We start from the raw sequence: 25,937 nt of genomic DNA, 5'->3' as shown, positions 1-25,937 counted from the left end.
TATTATTCGGCTAGTGTATGGCCAGCATTAGCCTTTAAGGGTCCTTTCACACTGGCTTTCTGCCAGGAAGACTCCGTTTTGCTCAGCGGGGATTGATCCCCACTGAGCAGGTGGATGACAGGTCAGTCTCCGCTCTCTGTGCTGATGGACCTGTCTGATCCCTGCCCCCCTCTATAGGAGATTGATCCAATCCTTCAGACGGATAGAAAATAGGGTTTCCATCTGTCTGGATTTCACAGAAAGGCTCGGGTAACAGCGGGTGTCAGCGGACATGTCACTGCTGACATGCGCTGCTCTATAGGGGTGCATGGAGCATCTGATCAGGTCCGCCTGAAAACTGACAGGCGGACCTGATCGGAAAGCCTGTGTGAAGAGGTTAAACTTGCCCTCAAAAGATGGAAGTTCATTCCTTTGATCTAAAAGAACGAGATGATACAATGTAAAGCATTGTGTTTATAGTTGCCTGGCAGCCTTAACAATGTTAATAAACATTTGCCAGATGCTCTTCTTCTTCTTCTTCTTCTTCTTCTTCTTCTTCTTCTTCTTCTTCTTCTTCTTCTTATATGCCGTTTCAAGATCGTGAGGAGGGGCTAAATTTGAGATTGCGATTTTCTTTTTATTTTATTTTTTCGATTAATCATGTAGCTCAGGGGGGCAGGTTGGATCTACTTATTTGCTATAGCTTTTCTGGCTAAGAATGTCTCTCTCAGCATAGTTCTAAAATATCTGCCACTGCTTCTCATCTAAAATGCCCAAAAGAAAAACCGTTTGGGTGTTTGGTACCAGTACATATAATATAGATGAATGTCAATCGCTTGTTTCCAGTATCAAGCAATGACAGGGCACAAATGCATAACATCGCACCTAGTACAATTTGGAGCAGGTATGCAATGCATAGTCTGTAACCTTGTTGGAGTGAGATATTGATGCAGCAGTTGTATCAGTCTATTATTAATAGCCAAAGAGACATACAGGTGAGAGGAGCAAGCTTCCTCCCAATTCTCATCGGATAAATCAGTGATAAGTTGTTGCAATTTAGAGTAAACCGTTAGTTGGGCTTTAATAGTGGCAGATAGCAGAAGGGAATATATCTCAGTAATAAGACCCCCTAGGACCTCAACATCCCCATTAATGGATAATTAGAGACATTAGTGGTGTGATTTCCAAATTGTGTGTGCAGTGCATGCCGAAGTTGGAGATACCTGTAAAAGGTACTGTGAGTTCGTTCATATTTTCTTTGAACCTCAGCAAAGGAAGAAAGAACGTTTCCACTATAAATGTTCTCAATGGTATTGGGTACCTTTTTTTTGTTTCCAGAAAGCGCAATCTGAGAAATGAAAAAAGTGGGGTAACATAGGGTTATGCGAAATGGGAAGCTAAGCAGCAATGTCCTCGAAACTCTGCCACTTGTTTAGTTTCTTGCCAAACTGCACAAGATAAAATAAAATTAGGCAAACGTACTTTCTCTTTCGTTCATTGACTGATACAGCTTCAGATCTTCATAACCGTTGGGTTACACTGTCTCCTACAGGAGTAGGACACTAAGCAGAAAAAGGTCTGGCTACGCCCACGGGCAGTCCCAGGGGGATATAGTCCCTCTCTCCGCTATAGGCACTCAGTTCCTTGCTGGGATCTGGCAATTTTTTTTTTTTTTTTTTTTTTTTAGATAGAAATGTATTCCTGTGAGATCTACAATTAACTGCTAGACCAGGCAACCAGCTGGATTATCTAGATCCAATGGTCAACCCAGTCTGGCCAGACCTCAGCTCCGTGCTATGTTGGCCGTGACATAGCCCAACTGGACGGGGCTGACCATAGTTTCTCTCAGCAGATAATCCCCACCTCCCTCATTTCGATGGAGAGGGATTCTGTCTGGAGCGGTGGCCGCCTGTTTCCTGGTATGGGTGACTAGCTTTCCCTCCCTCTTTCTGAAGGGTTTTGGGGTGGATGTGGGCCTCTCCTTGACAGTAAGACCTCCGGGTTCCCCTCCTTTCCGTCAGTAAACCGCCGGCGACCAGATAATCGACTGGGGGGGGGGGGGTTTACGTGGTGTGGGCTCATGTTATGGTCCCCCCATCCTGCCTGGGTTCCTGTAAGCGTCGCCATTTTGTTGTAGCTTGTGTTTCTATACACAGGGGCCATGTTTGTGAAGTTCAGCTGCCATTTTGCAGGGGTTTGCCATTGAAAATGGTGGCGGCCATGACAGTGGAGCCCTGTGGGCGGCTATTTCGGTGGTGGGAGTCCCTCCTCATCCCCTGGTGCTAACTCCTGGATTTTTTTTTACTTCCTGATTGCCGTGCGTGGAGTGCAGATTATCCTGGTGGCTGCAGGTGCCATTCTGCTGGGTGGTGAGTCTGGTGGGGTTCTCTCCCCCTCTGCTGAGGATCGCTTGGTGCTTGTGCCTGGCGACCAGATGGTGCTGCCAGCACAGTTGGGGTTGTCCCTTGCAGTGTGGTACACTTTGTGGGGTCCCCCTGGTGACTTTGGAGCACTTTTCATCCCCATGATCCCCTCTCTGAGGCTGCGGGTTCTTCTGGGTCCCAACCATCCATTGATGCACTAACGGCGGTCCTGGAGTTTTGTGTCCTGGATGGAGATGGTCTTTGGGCGACGGGATAGCAAATAGTGGGGACATGGGTCAACCTGCTGGGTCTGAGAGGATGATTCCTCCACGTCTTCAACAGCGCACGAAAAGGCGCTGGTGGAAGCACTGATTGTAGATTGTGAGATCTTGAAGATGCAGCTGCGATGGAGGCGCAGGTTCCCTTTGGCACTCATAAGCCATCCAGAGCGGCAAAGGTTTTTACTTTTTTTTTTTTTTTACAGGACTGTCGTTAGAGTGGGGACAACCAAAGCGTCCCCGTGTGGTCCCTAAGTCCTTTACTAGGCGTTAACTTTATGGGGAGTCCCTTCTTAAGAAGTGGACTGTTCCACCGGTGGTGGACCCTCCGGTTTCCAGATTGAACAAGGCAGCCATGATTCTGATTGAAGAGTCCCTGGCATTTAAGGATCCAGCTGACAGGAAGGCAAGGGCTATGCCCCACAATATGTGTGTGGCTGGTTCGGTACTGAGGCCGATATTCACCATTGAAATATAAAACAAAAACTATCAGCGCAAACCATTCAGTGATTAAAATATATCAAACAGAAAATTGCAGTGTCAAATGATATAAAATCATACAGTGCAAAAATATATGTGCATAAATAGTGATATTTAGACCGGCAGCATACACTAAATCGTGTCCACACCTCACAATCAAAATGATCAATATAAAGAAAGTGACGCGTGGAGCCTGGCACGCCTAACTCTGACCTTCTTTAGGGTATCGCTATCTGCCTTACTGCCATACAAGCAGGCACGGCTGAGTGCCTGTAAAATGTGAGTACGTTTACTGCATTAATAAAACCCATTATATTGCAAGCAGAGAGCACTAGATTTTGTTCTTTATCCCCATACTATATGTCCATAATCCGGAAGTGAGAGGCTGGAAAGAGATCTCTTGGTCCCACATATCTGGATTTAAGCTGATGCTGACCCGTTTGGGTCCTGTGCTGAGGTGAGAGGCCAATTCAACTGGTGAAGGGATTTGCACATAGAGGTGTCTGTTATACCCTATGGGATTATTGGTTCTCTGTTAACACTTTGGACACGGAGCACGATTTATTATATGGACTGTTTGATGGACGTTTTTCCTGTTTGCATATGCATGGATATATTTTGATTTTTAACACATTTATCTGGCGCATCACTTTCTTGATATTCACCATTGCCCTGGTGTCACAAACGCTGTCTGAGTGGGCTAAGCTTTTACGCCGTGACCTGGAGGGAGAACAGCTCCCCCTGTCTTTGCTGAGCTGGCAGACCAGCTGGTCCAGGGGTTGCAGTTTCTCTGTGATGCCTCTTTGTATGCGGCTCCCCTAGTGGCTCGGCTCTCCGTTTTGGCAGTGGTCCTTCGGTGTGTCTTTTGGCTCAAATGCTGGTCTGCAGACCAGACTATTAAAAAGGCCTTGACTGATCTTCCCTTTTAAGTAGATTGCCTGTTTTGAGCTACCCTGGATGATGACATAAAATGTCTCACAGGGGGTCTTCCCCCCTGTGAACCTTTCTTCTGCAGGCTACTAAGGGCAAAGAACCTCGTCGTAGACGTGGGCCTTCCTTTTTGGCTCAAAAGAAGTTTTTTCGTCCCTCAGGGTCAACTAACGAGGGCTCGAAGCCTTTCAGGGCCTCCTCCTGGAGGATCCAAACGAACCTGGTCTGGCAAGCCGAGAGCAGGCTTCTCCAGACCCGTGGACAAGGCTTCTTCAGCATGAAGGTGCGCCCTCACCCGTATCAGGGGTGGGGGTGGGGGGGCGTCTTCATTGGTTTTCAGACCCATGGTCTTCCCTGGTGCAAGACAAGTGGGTCCACGGAGTAATTCGGTCCGGCTACAAGATCGAGTTTCGCTCTTTTCCTCCAGCAAGGTTCTTCCCTTCCAACTTGCAGACCCCGGACCACTTACAGGGTCTGTTTGGGGAGGTACTTGCTGTTACAGCAAGGGGTGATTGTTCCGGTTCTGACTTTGGAACTTTTCAGGGTTTTTACTCAAACCTGTTTACAGTTCCCAGGAAGGAAGGCAAGGTGTGTCCAATCCTGGACCTCAAGGCGCTGAGTTGTTTTGTGCAGATGCAGAACTTCAGAATGGAGTCAATTCGAACGGTGTTGGCATCCCTACGTCAGGGGGATTTCCTCGCCTCTATCGACGTTGAGGATGCTTACTTTCACATGCCAATGCTTCCTTCGCTTTGCCGTGGGGGAGGGGCATTATCCGTTTGTGGCGATACCCTTTGGTCTCGCCTCTGCTCCTTGGGTCGTCACAAAAGTGTTAGCCCTGGTTCTAGCTTTGCTACGCCAACGTGGCATCACTGTACTGGGCTACTTGGACGATGTCCTTCTGCGAGCGGAGTCTCCTTTTGCTCTGGTGGAAAACCTGGAGATCGCAATAAGAACTCTGCGGGAGTTCGGCTGGATTCTGAATTTTCAGAAGTCTGCCCAGGTTCTGTCCACAAAGCTGTACGATCTGGGCCTTACTCTGGACTCCGCCTTAGTCAGAGTGCTCCTTCCTATTTTAGGAATTTTATGTTTTATCAAGTACTTTTATAGTACACAACACCATACCAAGAAGCCTAGAGGTACCCATTATTTGCTATTGTATTTGTGCTGCATCTAATGCTATTGTTTAGATTTACCCACCTCATGATATTTTACATTTGGTCTCACTAATGGCACATCTAGCACTATAGAGGATTTATATATGCACCATTAGCACTTAGAGATTATCTGTAGCATAGTAAATCGGGCCTACCTACTATAATTCACCCAACCTTTTTTATTGCATTATTTGCACTGGATAAGCACCTTTCTAGCTTCCAACTTATCTACAGCAAAGCGCTATAGTTAGCCCCTGTACTTGTGGCTATATCCTACTATATAACCCAACGGTTATGAAGATCTGAAGCAGTGTCCGTCAAACCTCAGTGAAATGGATTTTACGGTAAGTCAAAAATCCAATTTTTTCCAACACTGGTTCTTTTAATGCTATTCATAAATGGTGCAGCTTGAGAACAAAGGCTAAATGTGACTCAACCACTGTCGGTGTGACTGGTGTAAGCCAGTAAGACAAATGTCTGTTGCCCAGCTATGTAATAATAGTGCAAGTTAGGAAGTGCCAGACCCGATTCTGCTTTTGGGGTGCTGTAAGGTGGAAAGTTTTTGTCTGTTATTTGCCCAAATGAATGAACTAAATGATGCATCCAAAGTTTTAAACAATGCTTTAGGCACCAAAACCTGCATATGAGAAGTCGTTCAGACATTTTGGCAAAAGGATAATTAATTTTTATCAGATTTATTCTGCCTGCCACAGACAGCGGGAGTTTAGCCCATACATAAAGTTTAATTTTAATGACTGGTAGTAAAGGATCCAAATTATCTTTCATGGCGTCTGAGGAAAGTCCTCGTATAATAAAATAATACAATTTTAAGAGGGCTGCTCCTCCTCCCCTTGAAGAATTCTGGGGATGGAGGGGCATCGGGGCCGATTTTTGCCAGTTGATTTTAAGTCATGAGAATGTGCCATATTGATCTGTTATCTGCATAATGGTCCTTAATGTGTTTTGTAAAGTGACTTTATATGTATGTAATGCAGATATCCAGGGCCAGTCAGCACAGGGGATCACACGACTGCACAGATGCGTTGTTAGAAACAGTATTTATCCTTTCATATCTAACAAACAGTTTTGGTAATGGCTAGACAAAATGTGCTGCATTATGCAGGAGAATAGAGGGTGGGGGGGCAGGGAGGAAACGCTCTTGTGCAGGGAGGGAGGGGGCAGAGACTGTCAGAGACCAGGGCTGCAGATGACGGAGACATGTCAGCTGACCACGGTAGTCAGGGCTTAGCAGCCATGATTATCCTGGTCAGCAGAGGCAGGGGGACCCAGGAACTGGCAGTATCAACCAGGTTTATTACCAGTTTGGAAGAGAATTGCACAGCACAAGCACTGTGCTACTGTTCATGCCTTAAAGTGTTAGTAACCTTAAAAAATACTTTGCTGCAAGCCCCTCTTTTAAGCTCCCATCCTGCACTGTAAGTGTGTGTTAGCATTGGTGCCTCTAAATACCTTTTTGTGCTTTGTTTTTAGGCCGGTCATGTGACTCCCGGCCGCTCGGGTATTATGATCCATGGCTACAGCAGGAGGACCCCACTGCCTTCACTGTAGCCCTGGATTGTAATAGCAGAGCGGCCGGGAGTCACGTGACCGTCCTGAAGGTACAGCACAAAAAAGGTATTTAGAGGCTTTGTTTCTAACCTACAGTGCAGGATTGGAGCTTAAGAGGAGCTGATAGTGACATTTTCGTTTTTTTTATTAGGGGCAGGGAGGGGGTGGAGATGGAGACGGACTCCGGAGCTGACAGGCAGGGTGGAGAGGATGGGGAAGAGCAGAGAGGAGACGCAGCAGGTGGAGGCATGTAAACTCAGCAGCCATAATAAACCGTGGTCAGTTTACACGGGGGGGGCAGAAAGAACTAGGCAGGATCAGCCAGGTTTTTTACAGTCTCCAGAGGGGCAGAAACAAAAGAGATGTCTGGGCGGCCACACAAGTTTCCAGAGGGGCAGGTGGGGTTTGCGTAAAGAATAGGTACCCACTTAAATTTCTCACCAAAGCCGAATGAAGTGCTGCTAACAAGATTGGCCATTCTATAGTCAAAGGCTTTCGCGGTATCTAGTGAAGTCCCTGTGTATGTACTCCCCTGTGTATCAGATTTAACTTGAATGCATTCCCATGGTACAGATCAGTGGTCTATAATAGATACTATAGAAGCAAAGATTTGAATGTGTCTGAACATGCTCTTAACCACTTCTGGACCGGAAGGTTTTTACCCCCTTAATGACCAGGCCATTTTTTTGCGATACTACACTGCGGTACTTTAACTGACAATTACTGTACCCAAATAAAATTGATGTCCTTTTTTCCAACAAATAAAGCTTTCTTTTGGTGGTATTTGATCACTTCTGCGTTTTTTTTTTTTTTTTTTGCCACAATTTTAAAAAATTTTTTTTACTTTCTGCTTTAAAAAACGGGCAATAAAATTTTTTTTAAAAAAAAATCTAATTTTTTCATCAATTTAGGCCAATATGTATTCTGTTACATATTTTTGGCAAAAAAATCCAAATAAGTGTATATTGATTGGTTCACGCAAAAGTTATAGCGTCTACAAACGATGCAATATTCTTATAGCGTTTTATTTATTTTTTTACTAGTAATGGTGGCAAACAGCGATTTTTAGCGTGACTGCGACCTTGCAGTGAACCCATCTGACACTTTTTGGGGACCAGTGACATTACAGTGAACAGTGCTAAAAAAAATGCACTGGCAGGGAAGGGGTTAACATCGGGGGGCGATCAAAGGGTGAAGTGTGCCCATAGGGGGTGCTGTCTTTGTGGGAAATGGATTCGGGGGGTGCTGTCTGTGTGGGGAATGGACTCACTGGATGAACACAGAGATCCGTGTTAGTGCTTTGCAGGAGCACAAGATCATGGTGTTCATCCCTGACAGAATGGCAAGGCAGATAGCCGTTCTGCCCCTCTCAGGGATGATGGCCGGTGGACATCGGGTCAGCCAGACCCGTTGATTGACATCCCCGCTAACCAATCACGATGTGATTGCGCCTTCAGCGCCGCGTTTGCTCCATATAGTGGCTATTGAACGAATTGACATACAGGTATGTCGATTCGTGCAATAGAGCCACACTGCTCCAGTAAAAACACAGCGGGCTGTCAGAAAGTGGTTAAAGCTAAGATACTGGAAATTGAGCATTAAGGAGAAAGTATATGGAGCAGGGTTCCATTGCTTCCAACTCAGGAAGATAAAAATATGAACAAAAGGGGGGGGGGGGGGGGAGAGAGAACTGAACTCTTCTTTTGCTCACTTAAAGTTATCAAAGTACACTGCTCAAAAAAATTGAAGGAACACTTTGAAAATAGATCAGATCTCAACAGGGAAAAATATGCTGGATATCTATACTGATATAGACTGGGTAATGTGTTAGGAAGGAAAGGATGCCACGTCGTTTGATGGAAATTAAAATTATCAACCTACAGAGGGCTAAATTCAAACGCACCCCAAAAATCAAAGTGAAAAAATGATGCAGCAGGCTAGTCCATTTTGCTGACATTTCATTGCAACAACTGAAAATGGTACTCAATAGTTTGTAGGGCCCCCACATGCGGATGACTGAGGGCGGCAGATGGTGTCCTGGGGTATTTCCTCCCAGATCTGGACCAGGGCATCACTGAGCTCCTGAACAGACTGAGATGCAATCTGGTGATGTTTGATGGACAGAAACATAATTTCTCTTACGTCCTCCGACATTCGCCGCTGCCTCTAAGTCATCACTGTTGGGTATTGACTTCCGCTCTATAGGAATAGCTAGGCATATAGACTTAGTCAAAAGACAAAAGGCATTAGCATATACACACCCATGGGGGCTGTCCCATCTGGTCAATACCCCCCTGCAGTGACCACTCCCAACTCAGTTTTCTTTCTGCCTAGCGTCAGGAATAGTCAGGCTTCCCTGTGCTGGGGCTACAGTCTCAGCCTTCCTAATCTTTTATTTGATTTTCTTTACAATTGTCAGTTTTTTCTGATTGTACTAGCTGTTTATTTTGTCAGCTTCTAGTGTTAGTCTTTTCTTCGGATGAAGATAGATCATGCGGTGCTGGGATTCGGACTGACCGCCCTGGTTCTCCAGGGCAGAAGGGTCAGATGGACCCCCAGCCCGCCATCAAGCGTTCAGCTATGGTTCGCCCTGGCATTACGAACGACCCATACCTGCTCGCTGCAGGGATGCAGCCGTGAGGTGGCTACCTCACAGGACACATCTGCAATGCTGCAGTGTCAAGTCCCTGGCTCACGGCACTCCCTGTCAGATGAGGACAGCGGTTTTCCGTTTAGAGAGGCATCCCGCGCCATCTGGTACAGGTAAGTACTTCTGTGTGGGGCCTCTGTCTGGGGTGGCAGTCTGTGTTGCTGTGTGTCCCCCATGTCTGTGCCTGTGTGACTCCCTGATGCGGTCCCTACGGGGATCACTGGTGCAGATTCTGTATGTGTGGGGGTTCCCTTCCCTGTGTCACTTCGGTGCATTGTTGGGGGTGCAGACGTTGTGTGGCAACCGCAGCGGAGAAAATTTGCGCGGTCTGCCATCTTTGATTTGGGCATGGTAAGCTCCCTGTGAGCGATACTGCATGCTGTTTTGGTGCCATCCTCGGCCATTTTTTGGGCGTAGAACGATCGATCTGGCCGCATGTTCGGGGGCCATTTTCTTGAAGCCTCCAATGCATTCCTATGGGGCAGCCATTTTCCCTGAGTCTGCAAGTCTTTAAGTTCAGCCTACTTCAGCAGCACTTCCTTTTCCTCTGCAGCAAGGCATAGGTAGCAACGCTCTGCGGGCTCTGCACGTTATTGCTCTCCATATTCCTCTGTGTTGTCGCTTCTGGCTCAGTTTTCTCTTCTCCTTTGGGGGTTTTTGTCACTGTTAGCGGTAGCGATCTTAAAGGGGCAGTACACACTTTCTTGCACTGTTTTTTTCTGTGACCTGGAGCAATGGATTCTCAGGATAGCAAATTCCCCCCAGCTCTGGTGGGGGCCCCCAGTTCTCCTGTGGCCCCGCTGAGACCCGATTTGGCTGCTGTAGTGGCGACTTTGGTGTCTAATATGGAAGTGTTGATTGCTGAACGGGCTGCTAAAAAAAGGGCTAGATTATCTCTCTCCTCTGATTCAGGTGGTGATATGGCTGCTGCTGCGAGCGTGCCCTTTTCAGGGTCCCGCTCATCCTTGGACCCGCCGTGGTCTGAGGGGGAGGCTGAGATGGAGGGGTTTGATATCTCCTCCCCGGAGTCACCTGAAGAACGGGCGACCATGGATGAGTTAATTGTTTCTGATAAGGAAACCTTACATTTAGAGGAAGAGCCCTGTCCTCCGGGCATTGTGTCCTTATTTGGGACACACAAGACCCGCAAGTCTGCGCAGGTTTTCCCCTGCCCAGCTGAATTTCATTACACTGTTAATGAGATGTGGCGCACATTAAAACGTCCATTCCTGGTACCTAGTCGGTTCAAATTACTTTATCCTTTTGCGCCGGCTACGGAATCGCGATGGTGTGTGCCTCCACAGGTAGATCACACTGTGGCAGTGTTGAACAAGGCTACTTTGGTTCCTACTGAGGATACCCCGTTTTTCCGGTATCCCACGGACTGGCGGTTGGAGTCTCTAGCTCGCCATTCCTATACGGTGGCGGGTTCGTTGCTCAAACCCGTTTTCGCGTCCGTTCTAGAGGCTCAGGCGGTGGCTGATTGGACTAAGATGCTTAGGAGCAATCTCGTGTCTGATGGTGTTCCATCTGCCCGGCTGGAAATGGTGGATCAGATCCACCAGGGAGTCATGTACTTGTGTGATGCAGCCTTGAATGAGGCCCCCCTGGTGGCTCCCCTCTCTAGTGTCGCGGTGCTTAACCGGCGACTGATATGGCTGAAGAGCTGGTCGGCCGACCAGTCCTCACGGAAAACAGTTGCTGATTTTCCCTATGCTGGCTCTCGCCTTTTTGGCGAGGCGTTGGATACCCTGGTGAAAGGCGTCACGGGGGGGGGGGGGGGCTCAAGAGCGCTATGCTGCCCCAGAACCCGAAGAACAAGTCCTTTTGGGGCAAGCGGGGTTCGGCGTCTCAATCCGGTCAGGGGTCCTTTCGTGCCTTTTGGAACCAATCCAATGGCAAGCCCTTCAAGGCCCAGGGCAACCAGAAGAAGCCCTGGGCGGGTAAGCAGAAGTCCGGCAATGCCGGCTCGGCGGGTCAGTCCGCCTCTGCCTGAAGGGGCGCCCTCACCCATTTCAGGGGTGGGGGGACGTTTGCGCGGTTTCCTCCAACCTTGGCTGCTCCGAATATCGGACAGGTAGGTTCAGGAAATCATTCAATCGGGGTACAAGATCGAATTCCTTTCCAGGCCGGCGGACAGATTTTTTCCCTCAAATCTTCACTTGTCTCCGGGGCGTGTGCAGGAGCTGCACCGAGCGGCGCAGGACCTTCTGTCTCAGGGGTGATTGTCCCGGTGCCTCATCGGGACAGGTTTCGGGGGTTCTATTCAAATCTGTTCACTGTGCCCAGAAAGGAGGGCAAAGTGCGTCCTATTCTGGACCTGAAAGCGCTGAACCGCTTCGTGCGTGTTCGGAAGTTCCGTATGGAGTCTCCGTTCGGTGGTGGCCTCTCTGAGTCCAGGGGAATCCCTGGCGTAGATAGATCTGAAGGATGCGTACCTGCACATCCCCATTTTCGAAGGTCATCAGCGGTACCTTCGGTTTGCTATCGCAGAGGACCACTACCAGTTTGTGGCGTTACCTTTTGGTCTCGCTTCGGCACCCAGGGTTTTCACCAAGGTGCTGGCGCCGGTTCTGGGCCTGCTGAGGGCACAGGGCATTGCGGTCTTGGGATACCTGGATGATCTCCTTCTGAGGGCACGTGCCAGCCAGGACCTAGTGCGCGATCTGTCCACCACGGTACAGACGCTTCAGGAGTTTGGATGGACCGTCAACGTTCAGAAATCGACGGTCTCTATCGTTTCGTCTTCCTTATCTGGGAATGATTCTGGACTCTGCTCAGGCAAAGGTGTTCTTGCCGGAGGACAAGCTCCGGACTTTGCAGGACGAGATCCGGTCCCCCAGGGACAACCCGTCCTCATTACTCAGAACCTGTATGAGGTCTCTGGGGTTGATGGTGTCAGCCTTCGAGGCGATACCCTTTGCTCAGTTTCACACGCGGGCTCTCCAGACGGAGATCCTGGCCAGGTGGGACAGACTGCCTCAGTCCCTGGATCTGAGTGTCTCCTTGAGTCGTCAGACCAGATTGGCTCTTCTGTGGTGGCTCCAGTCCCTGTCGGTGGCAGAAGGCAAGTCCTTCCGTCCGTTGGTGTGGACGGTGATTACCACCGATGCCAGCCTGTCGGGCTGGGGTGGAGTCCTGGGCAACCTGTCTGCCCAGGGCACTTGGTCGGAGGAGGAATCCTCCCTCCCGATAAATGTGCTGGAATTACAAGCGATAAAACTCTTCCAGTGGTCGGACTGTCTTCAGGGCCTTCCTGTCCGAGTACAGACGGACAATGCTACCGCGGTGGCTTACATCAACCACCAAGGGGGCACCAGGAGTGCTTGTGCGGCCCGGGAGGTGACCGACATTCTCTCGTAGGCCGAGACTCATGTCCCGGCGATCTCAGCAGTTCACATTCCGGGTGTGGAGAATTGGCAGGCCAACTATCTGAGCCGCCAGACACTGGACCAGGGGGAATGGTCCCTGCACCCGGAGGTCTTCCAAATGTTTTGTGCGAGGTGGGGATCCCCGGACGTGGATCTGTTCGCATCTCGACTAAACCGAAAGGGGGAAAGGTTCGTGGCAAGAACACGCGATCCTCTGGCAGTCGCCTCGGATGCGTTGGTGGCCCCTTGGCATCAGTATCGTCTGATCTATGCCTTTTCTCCGATTCAGTTGCTATCCAGGTTCCTCCGCAGGCTAGCCTCGGAACCGCACCTGGTGATTCTGGTGGCTCCGGACTGGCCACGCCGGTCCTGGTACGCCGATGTTGTTCATCTGGCACTGGCGGCTGCCCATGCGGGAAGATCTCCTGTCTCAGGGTCCGATCTTCCATCCTGCTTTACAGTCGCTGGCTTTAACGGCCTGTCTGTTGAGACCCAGGTCCTGAGGGACAGGGGTCTCTCCTCTGAGGTCATTCCTACCCTTGTCAAGGCTAGGAAGTCCTCCTCTGGAAAGATCTATTTTTACCGTACCTGGAAGGCTTACTTTGCCTGGTGCGAGTCCAGGGGGTTCTCCCCTCGCTCGTACTCGGTGTCGAGAGTGTTGGCTTTTCTCCAGGCGGGAGTGGACCAGCTGTCCACGATCAAGGGCCAGGTGTCCGCCCTGGCGATTCTTTTCCAACGCCCTGTGGCGTCTCATTCTCTGGTTCGCACCTTCATTCAAGGTGTGTGACATTTGGCTCCGCCCAGGAAGGAGCCCTTACCTCCGTGGGACTTGAACTTGGTTCTGTCCGTGTTACAGCGTGCTCCCTTTGAAAACATCAGGGATATATCGTTGCCTCTGCTGCCTAAGAAGGTTGCCTTTTTGGTGGCGATCACTTCGGCTCGCAGAGTGTCGGAACTAGCCGCGCTATCTTGCCATTCTCCATACTTGGAGATTCATCGGGATAAGGTGGTTTTGCGTCCGCAGCCGTCCTCTCTTCCTAAGGTGGTCTCTGAGTTCCACATTAATGAGGACATTGTTCTGCCCTCGCTTTGTACGAAGCCTAAGCATCCTAAGGAGGTTGCTCTGCATTCCTTGGATGTTGTCAGGGCGATCAGGGTTTACCTGTCGTCTACGGAATCTTTTCGTAAAACGGATTCCCTCTTTGTCCTTCCTGAGGGACCTGCTCTCACCTGTGAAAAGCACAGGGCACCAGTGGCAGACCTGCCAATTCTGGTGTTCAATGGCAAATGCCAATTGAGCGCCATGGTGTCGGGCAGTGAGCACGGGCCCCAATAGAGGGCGTCAGGGCTTCAGGCCACCCTCATGAAGTCTGTTTCTGATTTGATCAGACACATTCATACCAGTGGCCTGCTGGTATGAATGTGTCATTTTGTAGGGCTAAGGCAGTGCTCATCCTGTTCCTCCTTGCACAAAAGGGCAAATACTGGTCCTGTCCTGCTGATGGGTTAAGGACTTTCTACGACCCTGTCCAGCTCTCCTAGAATAACTGCCTGTCTCCTGGTATCTCCTCCATGCTCTTGACTGTGCTGGTAGACACCGCAAACCTGGCAATGGCACGTATTGACGTGCCAGCTTGGAGGAGTTGGACAGCCTGTGCATCCTCCTATAGGGTCCAGGTATCGCCTCATGCTACCAGTAGTGACCCGGACCCTAGCCAAATGCAAAACTAGTAAAAAAACAGAGAAGAGTAGGGAAAAAGTTAGTGGCCTCCACCTTTAAAACCATTCCTATTTTATAGGTGGTCTCATTGTTGCCCATTTAGTGTACCTATTAAATTCATTAACACCAAAGCAGCTGAATCTGATTAACAACCACCTCTGCTTCTTAACTGACCAGATCAATATCCCAGGAGTTTAATTGTACTGATGCTACACTTTGTGTTCCTTTTTAATTTTGTTAAGTGTATTTCAAATCGTTGAAGACTGTTTTGGCATCCACTCATTAAAATTTGACAAATTAAATGATGTAGAAGGAAACAAAATTAATCTGCCAAGCATAGATCACGGTGATCAACCTTTAGTGGCAAACCAATCCTGTACAGCCTCGGGGGTGGTAAAAAAATTGGACTCTGCTCCCATCGATCACTCGCAGGCGAGCCGAATAGGCCATAGAGTACACTTTCCTTGCTTCTTATATTCATCTTGACTCAAGTAAAGGTGGCTTCTGCAGTTCCGTTGGGAAAATTGATATGGTCGCATTCTCCGAACTGATTTGACCTTTTTGCCTGACTTTTCTTAGTATTAGATCCCAGTCTTTACAATAAAGCATTCTTGCAAGCAAAGGCTGTTGGGCAGCGCCAGGCAATGGAGGCTTTACAGGCACACTGAGCCCTACAGCAAATGTATTAGAGAAGTTTGCATCTGGGAATGTTTTCGAGCCAAGCTTCAACAAAGTCCTCCGCATGTTGTCCCTTTGCGAGGTGCGTCAGGCTGTTATGGTACTCAGCAGCTGGGTGTTAGCCAGTGTAAGCTTACCAGATTTCTCGGCTGCTGTAGCCGGTTTTGGCGTCTCCATGCCCGCCGACCCACTGCCCCACTTGTTTTTCAGTATGGAAAAATTTCAGCCGGTCGGTGGCCGTGGATGGGCAATTCTTGCTCATGGTGGGTCTTGAGTGTTTGCTCACTTTGGGGAGCTGACCAGGAGATCGGCAGCAGATAGGAAAAGGCAGGATGCTGTATGATGCTGGCGGAACTTTCTCTAGGTGCGTCCGGCCATCTTGAAGTGAAGCAAATTTATCCATAAGGTTGCTGTAAAATGTAGCTAGATTGCCTTTCAGTTTGTGCACAAACTCTTCCAAGACATGAAAGTGATCCTGTATACTTCATTGTGGACATTAGTAACTACATAGGGAGAACTCCTAGAAGTACCCAGCGGGTGAGCTGTCTAGGAAAGTGCTGAAAATCTTGTAGTAGATCATGCACCATTTTGACAGGAAAGCTGTAGCATCAGCCACTCTTTGGATACATTTGGCTGGTGTCAATAGCCTAATAGATTTTTTTTTTTTTTTTATGTTTGTGAAAAAAATTGGGCACAGAGGCAATAAAAAAAAAAAAACTGTCTGCAGCTAAAAATAGTGTAGCTGTGGTTGCTGTCATGGAGACTCGTAGAAAGGGGCTTTAGAACTAAAGAAAAATCTGTTCTCCGCAGGGCACATTCAAGTAAACATTTTCTTTTAGATTGAACAAGAGAAGCTTGCATCTCTAAAGAAGCAAGATGATGACAAAGACAGAAGAGACAAAGATGATAGAGACAAAAGGGATCGATCCAGAACTCCAAGAAGGTAGGAGTATATTTTGGTACAGTACAGTTTGTGATATTTCATATTCTGATTAAATATTACATTTTTTTTGTTTTTTATGGGACAAAAACTATTGTGTGCAAATCTAGCAACGAACTCTACAGTGCATCCAGAAAATATTCACAGCACTTTTCTTTTTCCACTATGTTACAGGCTTTTTAGAAAATAGATTAAATTCATTTTCTCTATCGCTCATTGACAGACGTAGTCCTCGGTGATACAGCACCTTCGGGTTATGTTGCCTCCACAGGAGTAGGATTAGACAGGAAATAAAATGCTCTGGCCACACCCTAGGGGCAGTCCCAGAGGGTATATCCTCTCTCTCTCTGCCTCAGCAAATCAGTTTTTTTCTGTCTAGTCAGGAGTAAGGACCTAGATACCTTGCTGGGATCTTCGGTCCTGGCAGGATTTTTTTCTTAGAAAATAATTTTTTAAGACAGCTTTTTTTCTCCAGTGTTCCTGTGAGATCTTCAAGCAAGAAAGCTGAACTGGGCGACGGGCTGGATGTTGAGATCCAGTGGTCACCCCAGTTCAGCCTACGAGCGCGTGCAGGCCATAGCTCCGCGCTGGGTCGGCCGCGACATAGTCCCACTGGACGGGGACTGACCCTGCGAGTTAAACGTCTCGCTGAAACGCCAAGGACCATGAGTCACGGCGCCCGTATTGGTCGACAGCCCTCCTACCTCGGTGGAGAGGGGTACTGTCAGGAGTTGGCGCCCGCCTGGTTCCGGTATGGTGAGTAGTATGTTCCCCCTTTCCCCCTGACGGGTCTTGTGGTGAACGCGGGCCCCTCTCTGTAATGGTAAGGATGGGTTCCCCTCTATCCTACAACATGTCACAGATCCCCCTAATTGAGTGTGATTTTTGTGTACAAGAAGCCAGGAGGCTTGGTTTGGGAGCTGACAATCTAATAGTAAAGATGTGTAAATGATTGTAGTCAGTGGCAGTACTAGAACTTTACTGTGATAGTATAAGGTATCCTACCTGTCAGTAGCCACAGGGCGATGTCTATACATGTATACTGCATTCCAGATCATTCCTCCAGCTAAGCAGCGGACCGCATACGGCCCGCTGGGGTCCGGTACCTCCGACCACGCTGACCACCATGAGGGTGAAGGGTTGTGAGGCCGAGATCCTTCTGCAGACATGCCGCTATTCTGTGCAGGCCGCCGCCATTGTCTGGTAGATCGCACGAGGCCGCCATTTTGGTGTAGCCTCGTGTCTCCAGCATGGGGGCGGCCATTTTTGAGGTGACTCAAACACCTCATGGAGCCAGGGGGAGGAGCCGGCAGACGTGTTAAGGGGCGGAGCCGCCTCTTTTACCCAGGAAATAGGGCCAAAGACTTCCTGTCTGTAACAAGACAAGCACTGAGCAAGCTGATGAAAACTTCTGTGCATCAGGGATGAGCCTTTGGGTCTGTCTCTCTCTCTGTGGGGTCCAAAAAGGCAGGTAACACTGAGGGGCGCTGTTGCGACTGGGGGACACACAAAAAAAAAAAACTTTGTCATTTTTTGTCGCTGGCAAGTGTCTTGTATAATCATTGACCCTGCCGCATAGGTATCCCCACCTGATCCCCTCAAGGTGGCCGCAGGACCCTCCAGTACCCCACTTGTTTTTAATGCATTATCGGCAATTTTGGAGTCTTTGGTATCCCGGGTGGAGGTGGCCTGTCAGGGACGGGGGTCAAGTAGCGACCCCCGCCTACCCCTATTGTTTATCAGATACGGATTCGGAACTGGTCAATGCAGTTGCAGGTCCCTCTTAGGGGGCTGTTGTCTCAGGTAATATCTCCTCAGCAGTGAGGAGCACGTTTCTGCCTCCGCCATAGCACAAGAGTGGTGGATGCACTAGTTGTGTCCGTCCGGGAAACCTTTAGTCTTGAGGTTACACCGGCAGAGGTAGCTGAGACTGAGATTCCTTTTTGGTACTTGTTAGCCTACCAAAAGGGCGAAGGATTTTCCTTTACCCAAATGGGGTCGTTTTGAAACGAACCCCTGTTATTTCCAAACGCATGGCTAGGTGCTATCCGTTTGAGGAATTCCTCTTTATAGGATAGACGGTACCACCTGCTGTCTTGCCACAGACTGTTAGGATAAAAAGACCTCGTAATTAACGAGGACCTTCCTTTTCTGCTCATATAGAGTTGTTCGTTCCGCGAGGGCGGGCGATAAGGCGAAACCCTCCAAAGCCCCTTTAGAGGGGTTTCAAAGGGCGCTGGTCGGGTAAACAGAGTCCGGCTCAGCCAAGCCTGAAGAATATAGCCTGATGCGCCCCTACCCATCTCTGGGGTGGGGGGGGGGATGTCTTCACCGGTTTCTGGAGGACACAGGATCGAGTTTCGATCACTTCCACCGGTGCGATTCTGCTCTTCTAACATCGAACGGTTTCAGGGGTTCTATTCGAACCTATTCACAATGCCCAGGAAAGAGGGCAAGGTGCGTCCAAATCTGGACTTGGGAAGAAATAGAGTCCATCTGTACAGTGGTGGCCTCCCTGCATAAGAGATTTCCTGGCGTCCATAGACATATAGGATGCCTATCTTTATATCCCCATCATCGCAGGACATCAGCGTTTTTTCGCTTTCCCAAAGATCATCCCTGGTTCCCACCAGGAGACTGAACTATCTGGGCCTAAGGTTGGATACATCCTGGGCAAGAGAGTTTCTCCTTGCTGGGAAACTCCAGAAGGTTCAGTCAACGATTCGGATGTTGCTGTCCGTCAATTGGCTGGGACTGATGGTGGCCTTCTTAGAGGCAGTACCGTATACCCAGTCTCATACCCGAATTCTCCTGAAGGAGATTCTTTTTTAATGGAATCAGAATTCCGATTCCCTGGACAATCGGATCCGGTTGAGCGAGCGGACCAGGAAGTCTCCGATGCTCAACCAGGGGAAGTCATTTCTTCCGATAGTATCCAGATTACCAATAAGGGTATCGGAACTGAGAGCGATCAGATTTTGTCTGATTTACTGGATCGAGCAGCTCTAGAGCAGCCCGATTCGGATCCAATCGCATATGGCCTCTTCATCCAGAGGTTTTTTCCCTAGCTGTCCCTTCATTGGGACATCCCGGATGTGGATCTGTTGGCACCTTGGCCTAACAGGAAGGTGCGGAGGTTTGTAGCTCGTGCCACGATCCTCTAGCGGACGCAGCAGAAACGCTGATCGCCCCGTGGGGGCAGTATCAGCTACGGCATGCCTTCCATCCTCTCAAGTTGCTGCGGGAACTTCTTCGCAGGATAGAGGTGGAGGGAATTCCAGTTATTCTGGAAATTCTGGATTGACCTCCTCAAGCCTGGTACGCCGACTTGGCGAGGCTAGTCGCGGACGCTCCTTGGAGACTTCCTCTCAGGGAGGATTTGCGGTCTCGGGGACCGATCTTCCATCTTGCTTTACAGTCGCTGGCTTAATGGCCTGGCCATTGAGACCAGGTACTGAAGGACAAGGGAGTGTCAGCTTCAGTTATTCCTACCTCCAGTTAAAGCAAGGAAAGCGACTTCCAGCACATGGAAGTCTTATATTGCATGGTGTGAATCTATTGGATTTCCCCCACAGACCTATTCGGTGACCCGAATTTTGGTCTGTCTGCAACAAGGGGTTGAGCAGAAACTATCCTTGAGCACGATCAAGGGTCAGGTTTTCGGCGTTAGCAATCTTCTTTCAAGAAACCTTTGGCTAATCATTCCTTGGTGCGGAATTTCATCCAGGGTTTGCGACATCTGGCTCCACCAGTGCGCGCACCCTTACCGCCTGGTATCTTAATTTAGTGTGGTCGGTTCTTCAGAAACTTCTCTTTGAAGATATTAGGGAGATTCCCTTGCTTACATTCCCAGAAGGTGGCCTTCTTGGTGGCCATTACTTCTCTACGCAGGGTGTCAGAACTGGCCGCATTATTCTGTCGTTCCCCAGATCTGGTGGTTCATAGGGATAAGGTGGTTCTTCTTCCGAATCCATCCTTCCTTCCTAAAGTGGTTTTCGTAAGACGGACTCACTTTTTGTGATCACGGATAGCCCTTGAAGGGGGTTGCCTGTGTCTGCCGCGACCATATCTACATGGATCAGTCAGACGGTGGTACAGGCTTATTCTATTAAGGGTCGGAATCCTCCGTTCCCTGTTAGGGCGCACTTCACTCGAGCGCTCAGTACTTCCTGGGCCTTTCGCCATCAGGCGTCAGTGGTCCAGGTATGTAAATCGGCCACCTGGTCGTCGGTACATACCTTTACAAAATTTTATAAAATTGATGTGATGGCATCGGCGGATGCCTCATTTGGCCGCAAGGTTTTGCAGGCCGCAATTTGAGGAGACCGGTGGTCTACCTCGAGGGTTTTTTTTCTGTTTGAAAATTTTTTTTTTTGAGTCTCATCATTAAGGATGAGCATTGTAAACTTCTAGTTGGCACCGTTTGGGCCTTCTAGATTTGGATTTGATTTCCATTTTCCCACCCCTCATTTGTGATACTGCTCTGGGACTTCCCGAAGGTGCTGTATCACCGAGGACTACGTCTGTCAATGAGCGATAGAGAAAAATGGATTTTTGTAAAATCTTACCGTAAAATCCTTTTCTCTTAGCTCATTGACAGACGTAGTACCCGCCCCTCTGTTTTTTTTGAGTTGGTTTGGGTTAAATTCTCTAAAGACTGCTTTTATGACATAACTGATTTGCTGAGGCAGAGAGAGAGAGGATATACCCTCTGGGACTGCCCCTAGGGTGTGGCCAGAGCATTTTATTTCCTGTCTAGTCCTACTCCTGTGGAGGCAACATAACCCGAAGGTGCTGTATCACCGAGGACTACGTCTGTCAATGAGCTAAGAGAAAAGGATTTTACGGTAAGATTTTACAAAATTCCATTTATTTTCCACAAAATTCTACAAACAATACTCCATAATGACAGCGTGAAAGAAGTTTACTTTTAATACATTTGCAAGGATTTCAAACAAACGAAAAAATCCCATTTACAGCCTTTTCGCGACACTCAACATCCTGTTTCATCCTGTGCATCCTGTTTTCACGGATCATCCTTGAGATGTTTCTACAACTTGATTGGAGTCCACCTGTGGTAAATTCAGTTGATTTGACATGATTTGGAAAGGCACACACCTGTCTAGAAGGTATCACAGTTAACAACAGTACATATTAGAGCACAAACCAAGCCATGAAGTCCAAGGAATTGTCTGTAGACAGGATTGTATTGAGGCACAGATACATTTCTGCAGTATTGAAGGTCCCAATCAGCACAGTGGCCTCCATTAGTAAATGGAAGAAGTTTGGAGCTACAAGGACTATTCCTAGAGCGGGACGTCCGGCCAAACTGAGCAATTGGGAGAAGGGCCTTAGGGAGGTGACTAAGAACCCGATGGTCACTCTGACAGAGCTCCAGCATTTCTCTGTGGAGAGAAGAGAACCTTCCAGAAGAACAACCATCTCTGCAGCACTCCACCTATCAGGCTTGTATGGTAGAGTAAAATCAATAACACTTATCACCACAAAAATATATAGTGTAACTATATAAGTAATAAAACATAGTGCATATGATAAAGTGAGCTACATAATAGTACAATTGTACATATTAAGTGTACCATGACACTGTTATAAAATAAGTGCTAGAAAAGTTAAAGTCCATGAATCAAAAAGTCCAAACCGGTGTGTAAACATGAATTTTCAATATGTGATCCAAGTGAATGTTGAATTACGCTGTGAATAGATCAACCACCATCAGGGAGGCTTACCGAAACAAGTAGACACAGTTTAGCATACGCCTATTGGGTCAACGAAAGCAGTGGTGTATAAACACCTAGTAGGGAAGGGGTGAAGATAGTTGAAATTTCTCCGGCCACTTTCCACTCTGCTCTCTGCACACCGCTCCACATCTACCCTCAATGGAAAAAGCTCAGTAAGTGATCCGCCGAATCACAGTTAAGCATGGTCTTTTCCAGGTAAGCTCAATACATGAATTCAGAGGAAAAAGACAGAAAACCTCCACATAGTGTAAAGCCATACAATAAACGGTAGGGATGCACCGAAATGAAAATTCTGGGCCGAAACTGAAACCGAAAATGCAGGATGCCCTTGGCCGAAAACCGAATGACTTTTCCCCCCAAAAAATTTGGGGCATACACCAAAAACAGGCAGTGACGTACACCTGTCGCTGTCACCCTGTCACAGTATATGTACTGTGACGGGTTGGCAAGAGGTTAATTTAATTACCAATGGTATTTGTATTATGCAGCATGAGGGGGTTAATGTATTGCCACTGCTGGTCACTCATCTATTAGTGACTGACCAGTGGCAGTTAATTAACCCCTTTGTGCTGCATTAGTGCAACCAGTATCAGTGCAGCCAGTGTTAATTAACACTGATACTGGTTGCACTAATGAAGCACAAAGGGGTTAATTAACTGCTCAGTCACTAATGTATCAGTGACCTGCAGTGACAATACATTAGCCCCCTCATGCTGCGTAATAATACCATTGGTAAGCTGCCTCAGCTCTCCCTCATATCCCCCCACCCCCCACTGCCTCAGCGTCCCCCTCGGCAGTACACCCCCCCCCCCCCCCCTCTGGCTCAGCGTCCCTCCTCTGGTGTCCATTCAAAAGAAGCGCCTCTGGCCGGCGGCCCGCCTCCCGGTGATGTCACTACTACGATGTGTGTATGAATGAAGTGACACACCGGGCGAGAGGGCGGGGCGAACGGCCGCTAATAGATATAACTATGTGATCCTTCCCTGTCAGCTCAGCGGGACTGTGTGTGAATGAGAACTGACCTTACACCAGGCGGGGGGAGCGGCCGCTAATAACTAGAACTATGTGAGCGCTTCACTTCCCTGTCAGCGGAGATGCATGCCTGACAGGGAAGTGAAGCGCTCACATAGTTACAGATATTAGCGGCCGCTCCCCCCGCCCGGTGTCAGGTCAGTTCTCATTCACAAACAGTCTCGCTGAGCTGACAGGGAAGGATCACATAGTTATATCCTATTAGCGGCCACTCGCCCCGCCCTCCCGCCTGGTATGTCCCTTCATTAATGCAGAGATCGTAGTAGTAGGAACATCATTGAGTGGCGGGCGGCCGGCCAGAGGCGGGACTTTTAAAACCTGCCCTGCGCTGCACCCTCCTCCTTCCTCACGGCGGCCATATTAATTTTGGCAATGTTAACCCATTATCGGCCGAAATGGGATAGGCTCATTTTCGGCCGATAATTTCGGTGGCCGAAATTTCGCTGCATCCCTAATAAACGGGTTTATTAAAGGTTAAGGACACTTACAAATAGGTAGATAAAAAAAAAAAACCTTTTAATTTAGTATTCTGTAGACAGCATAGAACGCAATGGCACAAACTGAGCTTGACTGATGCGTTTCATCTTACAAGACATCTGGAGTATGACCATTCTTTTCATTGCATTTATATAGAAAATGTGACCCCAATTAGGCCAGATTACCTGTAGCACCGCGGACATAAGTGTAAACCATGTCTCGCGTGTATCAAACAAAATGACGTTCGTGCGTGCCAAGCCTCCCTTTTGATGTAAAGCGCGCATGACAAACGCCAACAAAATGTCTGTGCGCGATTGCTAAGCCTCGCTTTCGGTGTGACTCACGCATGGCAAACTCCAACATTACCGCGAACTTCCGGTAAGGCTGAAACTCCAACTACTCTAGCCTCTATCTGGAGCGAAAGGAACAGCGCGTCAAGTCTCTCGACAGCCTTTAAGGCGATTGCGTACCTCCTCGCTTCCCTTTTCAAACGTCTATTATGGTTACAAGGGAAATAATTGATTACCCAAGCACCAAATGGACTAAGATGAAAACTGACGGAGAAATGAACTTAAACTTGTATGTTAACTGAGTAGAATTAAACATGGAGATTTCAACTACCTTCTCCCCTTCCCTACTAGGTGTATATACATCACTCCTTTTGTTGACCCAGTAGGCGTATGCTAAACTGGGTCTACTTGTTCCGTTAAGCCTCCTTGATCTTGGTGGTGGTTGATCTATTCAGTGTTGTTTAACATTCACTTGGATCACATATTGAAGATTCATGTTTACACACCGGTTTAGACTTTTTGATTCATGGCCTTTTTTCCCTTTTTCAATCACTTATTTTAGAACAGTGTCACGGTACACTCAATATGTACAATTGTACTGTTATGTAGCTCACTTTATCACAGATGCTATGTTTTGTTACTTATATAGTCACACTATATATTTTTGTGGTAAGTTATTGATTTCTATTAACTATTCATCTTTTGATTAGTGATTCAATGCACATTTATTTTGTAATCATTAGTGCTATCTAGGATATAATAGAGCCGCACATATTTTAATTTTGTATACGTACTGTCCTCTGCTTTGCTGGCTGCGCATTTATGATCTTCGGTTAAGGTTATCAGCGCGGTATTTCTTTATACCTGTATGGTAGAATGGCCAGACGGAAAACACTCCTCAGTAAAGGGCACATGACAGCCTGTCTAGAGTTTGCCAAAAGGCACCTGAAGGACTCTGACCATGAGAAACCAAATTCTCTTGTCTGATGAAACAAAGATTAAAGTCTTTGGCCTGAATTGCAAGCGTCATGTCTAGAGGAAACCAGGTACCTCCAGCTGGCCAATACTATCCATACAGTGAAGCATGGTGGTGGCAGCATCATCCTGTGGTTCAGGTACTGGGAGACTAAGAATCAAGGTAAAGCTAAATGCAGCAGCAATACAGAGACATCCTTGATGAAAACATGCTCCAGAGCACCCTTGACTTTAGACAGGGATGAAGGTTCATCTTCCAACAGAACAATGACCCTAAGCACACAGCCAAGATAACAAAGGAGTGGTTATGGGACATCTCTGTGAATTTTCCTGAGTGGCCCAGCCAGAGCCAAGACTTGAACCCGATTTGAATATCTCTGGCGAGATCTGAAAATGACTAGGCACCGACACTCCCCATCCAACCTGATGGAGCTTGAGAGGTCCTGCAAAGAAGAGTGGGAGAAACTGCCCAAAAATAGGTGTCACGCTTGTAGCCTCATACTCAAAAAGACTTGATGTAATTGGTGCCAAAGGTGCTTCAACAAAGTATTGGGCAAAGGCTGTGAATACATTTGCAAAGATTTCAAACAAACTTCTTTCGCATTGTCATTATGGGGTATTGTTTGTAGAATTGTTAGGAAAATAATTTAATCCATATTGGAATAAGGCTGTAACACAAAATGTGGAGAAAGTGAACTGCTGTGAATACTTTCCGGATGCACTGTATGCTTGGTTTATGTGCTTCTTTTGTCTATTTAAAGGATTTTCTTTTACACCCCTCCCCAGCCCTTTTTCACCTAACTCCTAGGATTTTGAGATTTAATATCTGCTGCAAGTGGATTGCTAGTTATTTTGCAATATTTACCTTTTGGCTTTTTTTAGGCGCAAATCGCGGTCATCCTCACCACGGAGAAGGTCTCCAAGCAGGAGAGAGAGGAAGAGAAGCCACTCTCATTCACCAAGACACAAAACTAAAAGTCCAAGCCCTGCTCCAGTTTTTGAGCAAAAGGAGGCAGAAATTCAAGAACCTGAGCCCTCTCTGAAAGTGAAGGAACCATCTGTACAAGAGGCAACATCATCAAGGTACCTATTAAGCTTGAACAATGATGCTAGTTGTATTGCTACTGTTAAAGTAGAACTAATGGCAACTTTTAGGTCTTGGACAGAGTGGAGAGGGATTAGAACACCTGTTAGTTTTTTATTGCTGTAAGAGACATGCTAAGCTAATGATTTTTTTGAAATACAATAAAATTTATACATATGGGTGTAACACATGTTGTGATTTGATC

At 47.8% G+C, this 25,937-nt stretch overlaps 1 protein-coding gene across 1 annotated transcript in view; it reads left to right on the top strand.

Annotated features, from left to right (window-relative positions):
- SRRM1 (serine and arginine repetitive matrix 1) overlaps positions 1–25,937 on the top strand; it is a 79,706-nt gene that overhangs the window by 32,056 nt on the left and 21,713 nt on the right. The window contains exons 5-6 of the mRNA XM_082245760.1: positions 16,015–16,118; positions 25,531–25,731. Of these exons, the coding sequence (XP_082101886.1) occupies positions 16,015–16,118; positions 25,531–25,731 (305 nt within the window). The remainder of the gene's footprint in view (positions 1–16,014; positions 16,119–25,530; positions 25,732–25,937) is intronic.

The sequence above is a fragment of the Pelophylax lessonae genome, assembly GCF_965119305.1.
Source record: "Pelophylax lessonae genome assembly, chromosome: 2".
NCBI lineage: Eukaryota > Metazoa > Chordata > Amphibia > Anura > Ranidae > Pelophylax > Pelophylax lessonae.
The sequence above is the reverse complement of the archived record's forward strand: the minus strand, read 5'-3'. Positions and strand labels throughout refer to the sequence as shown.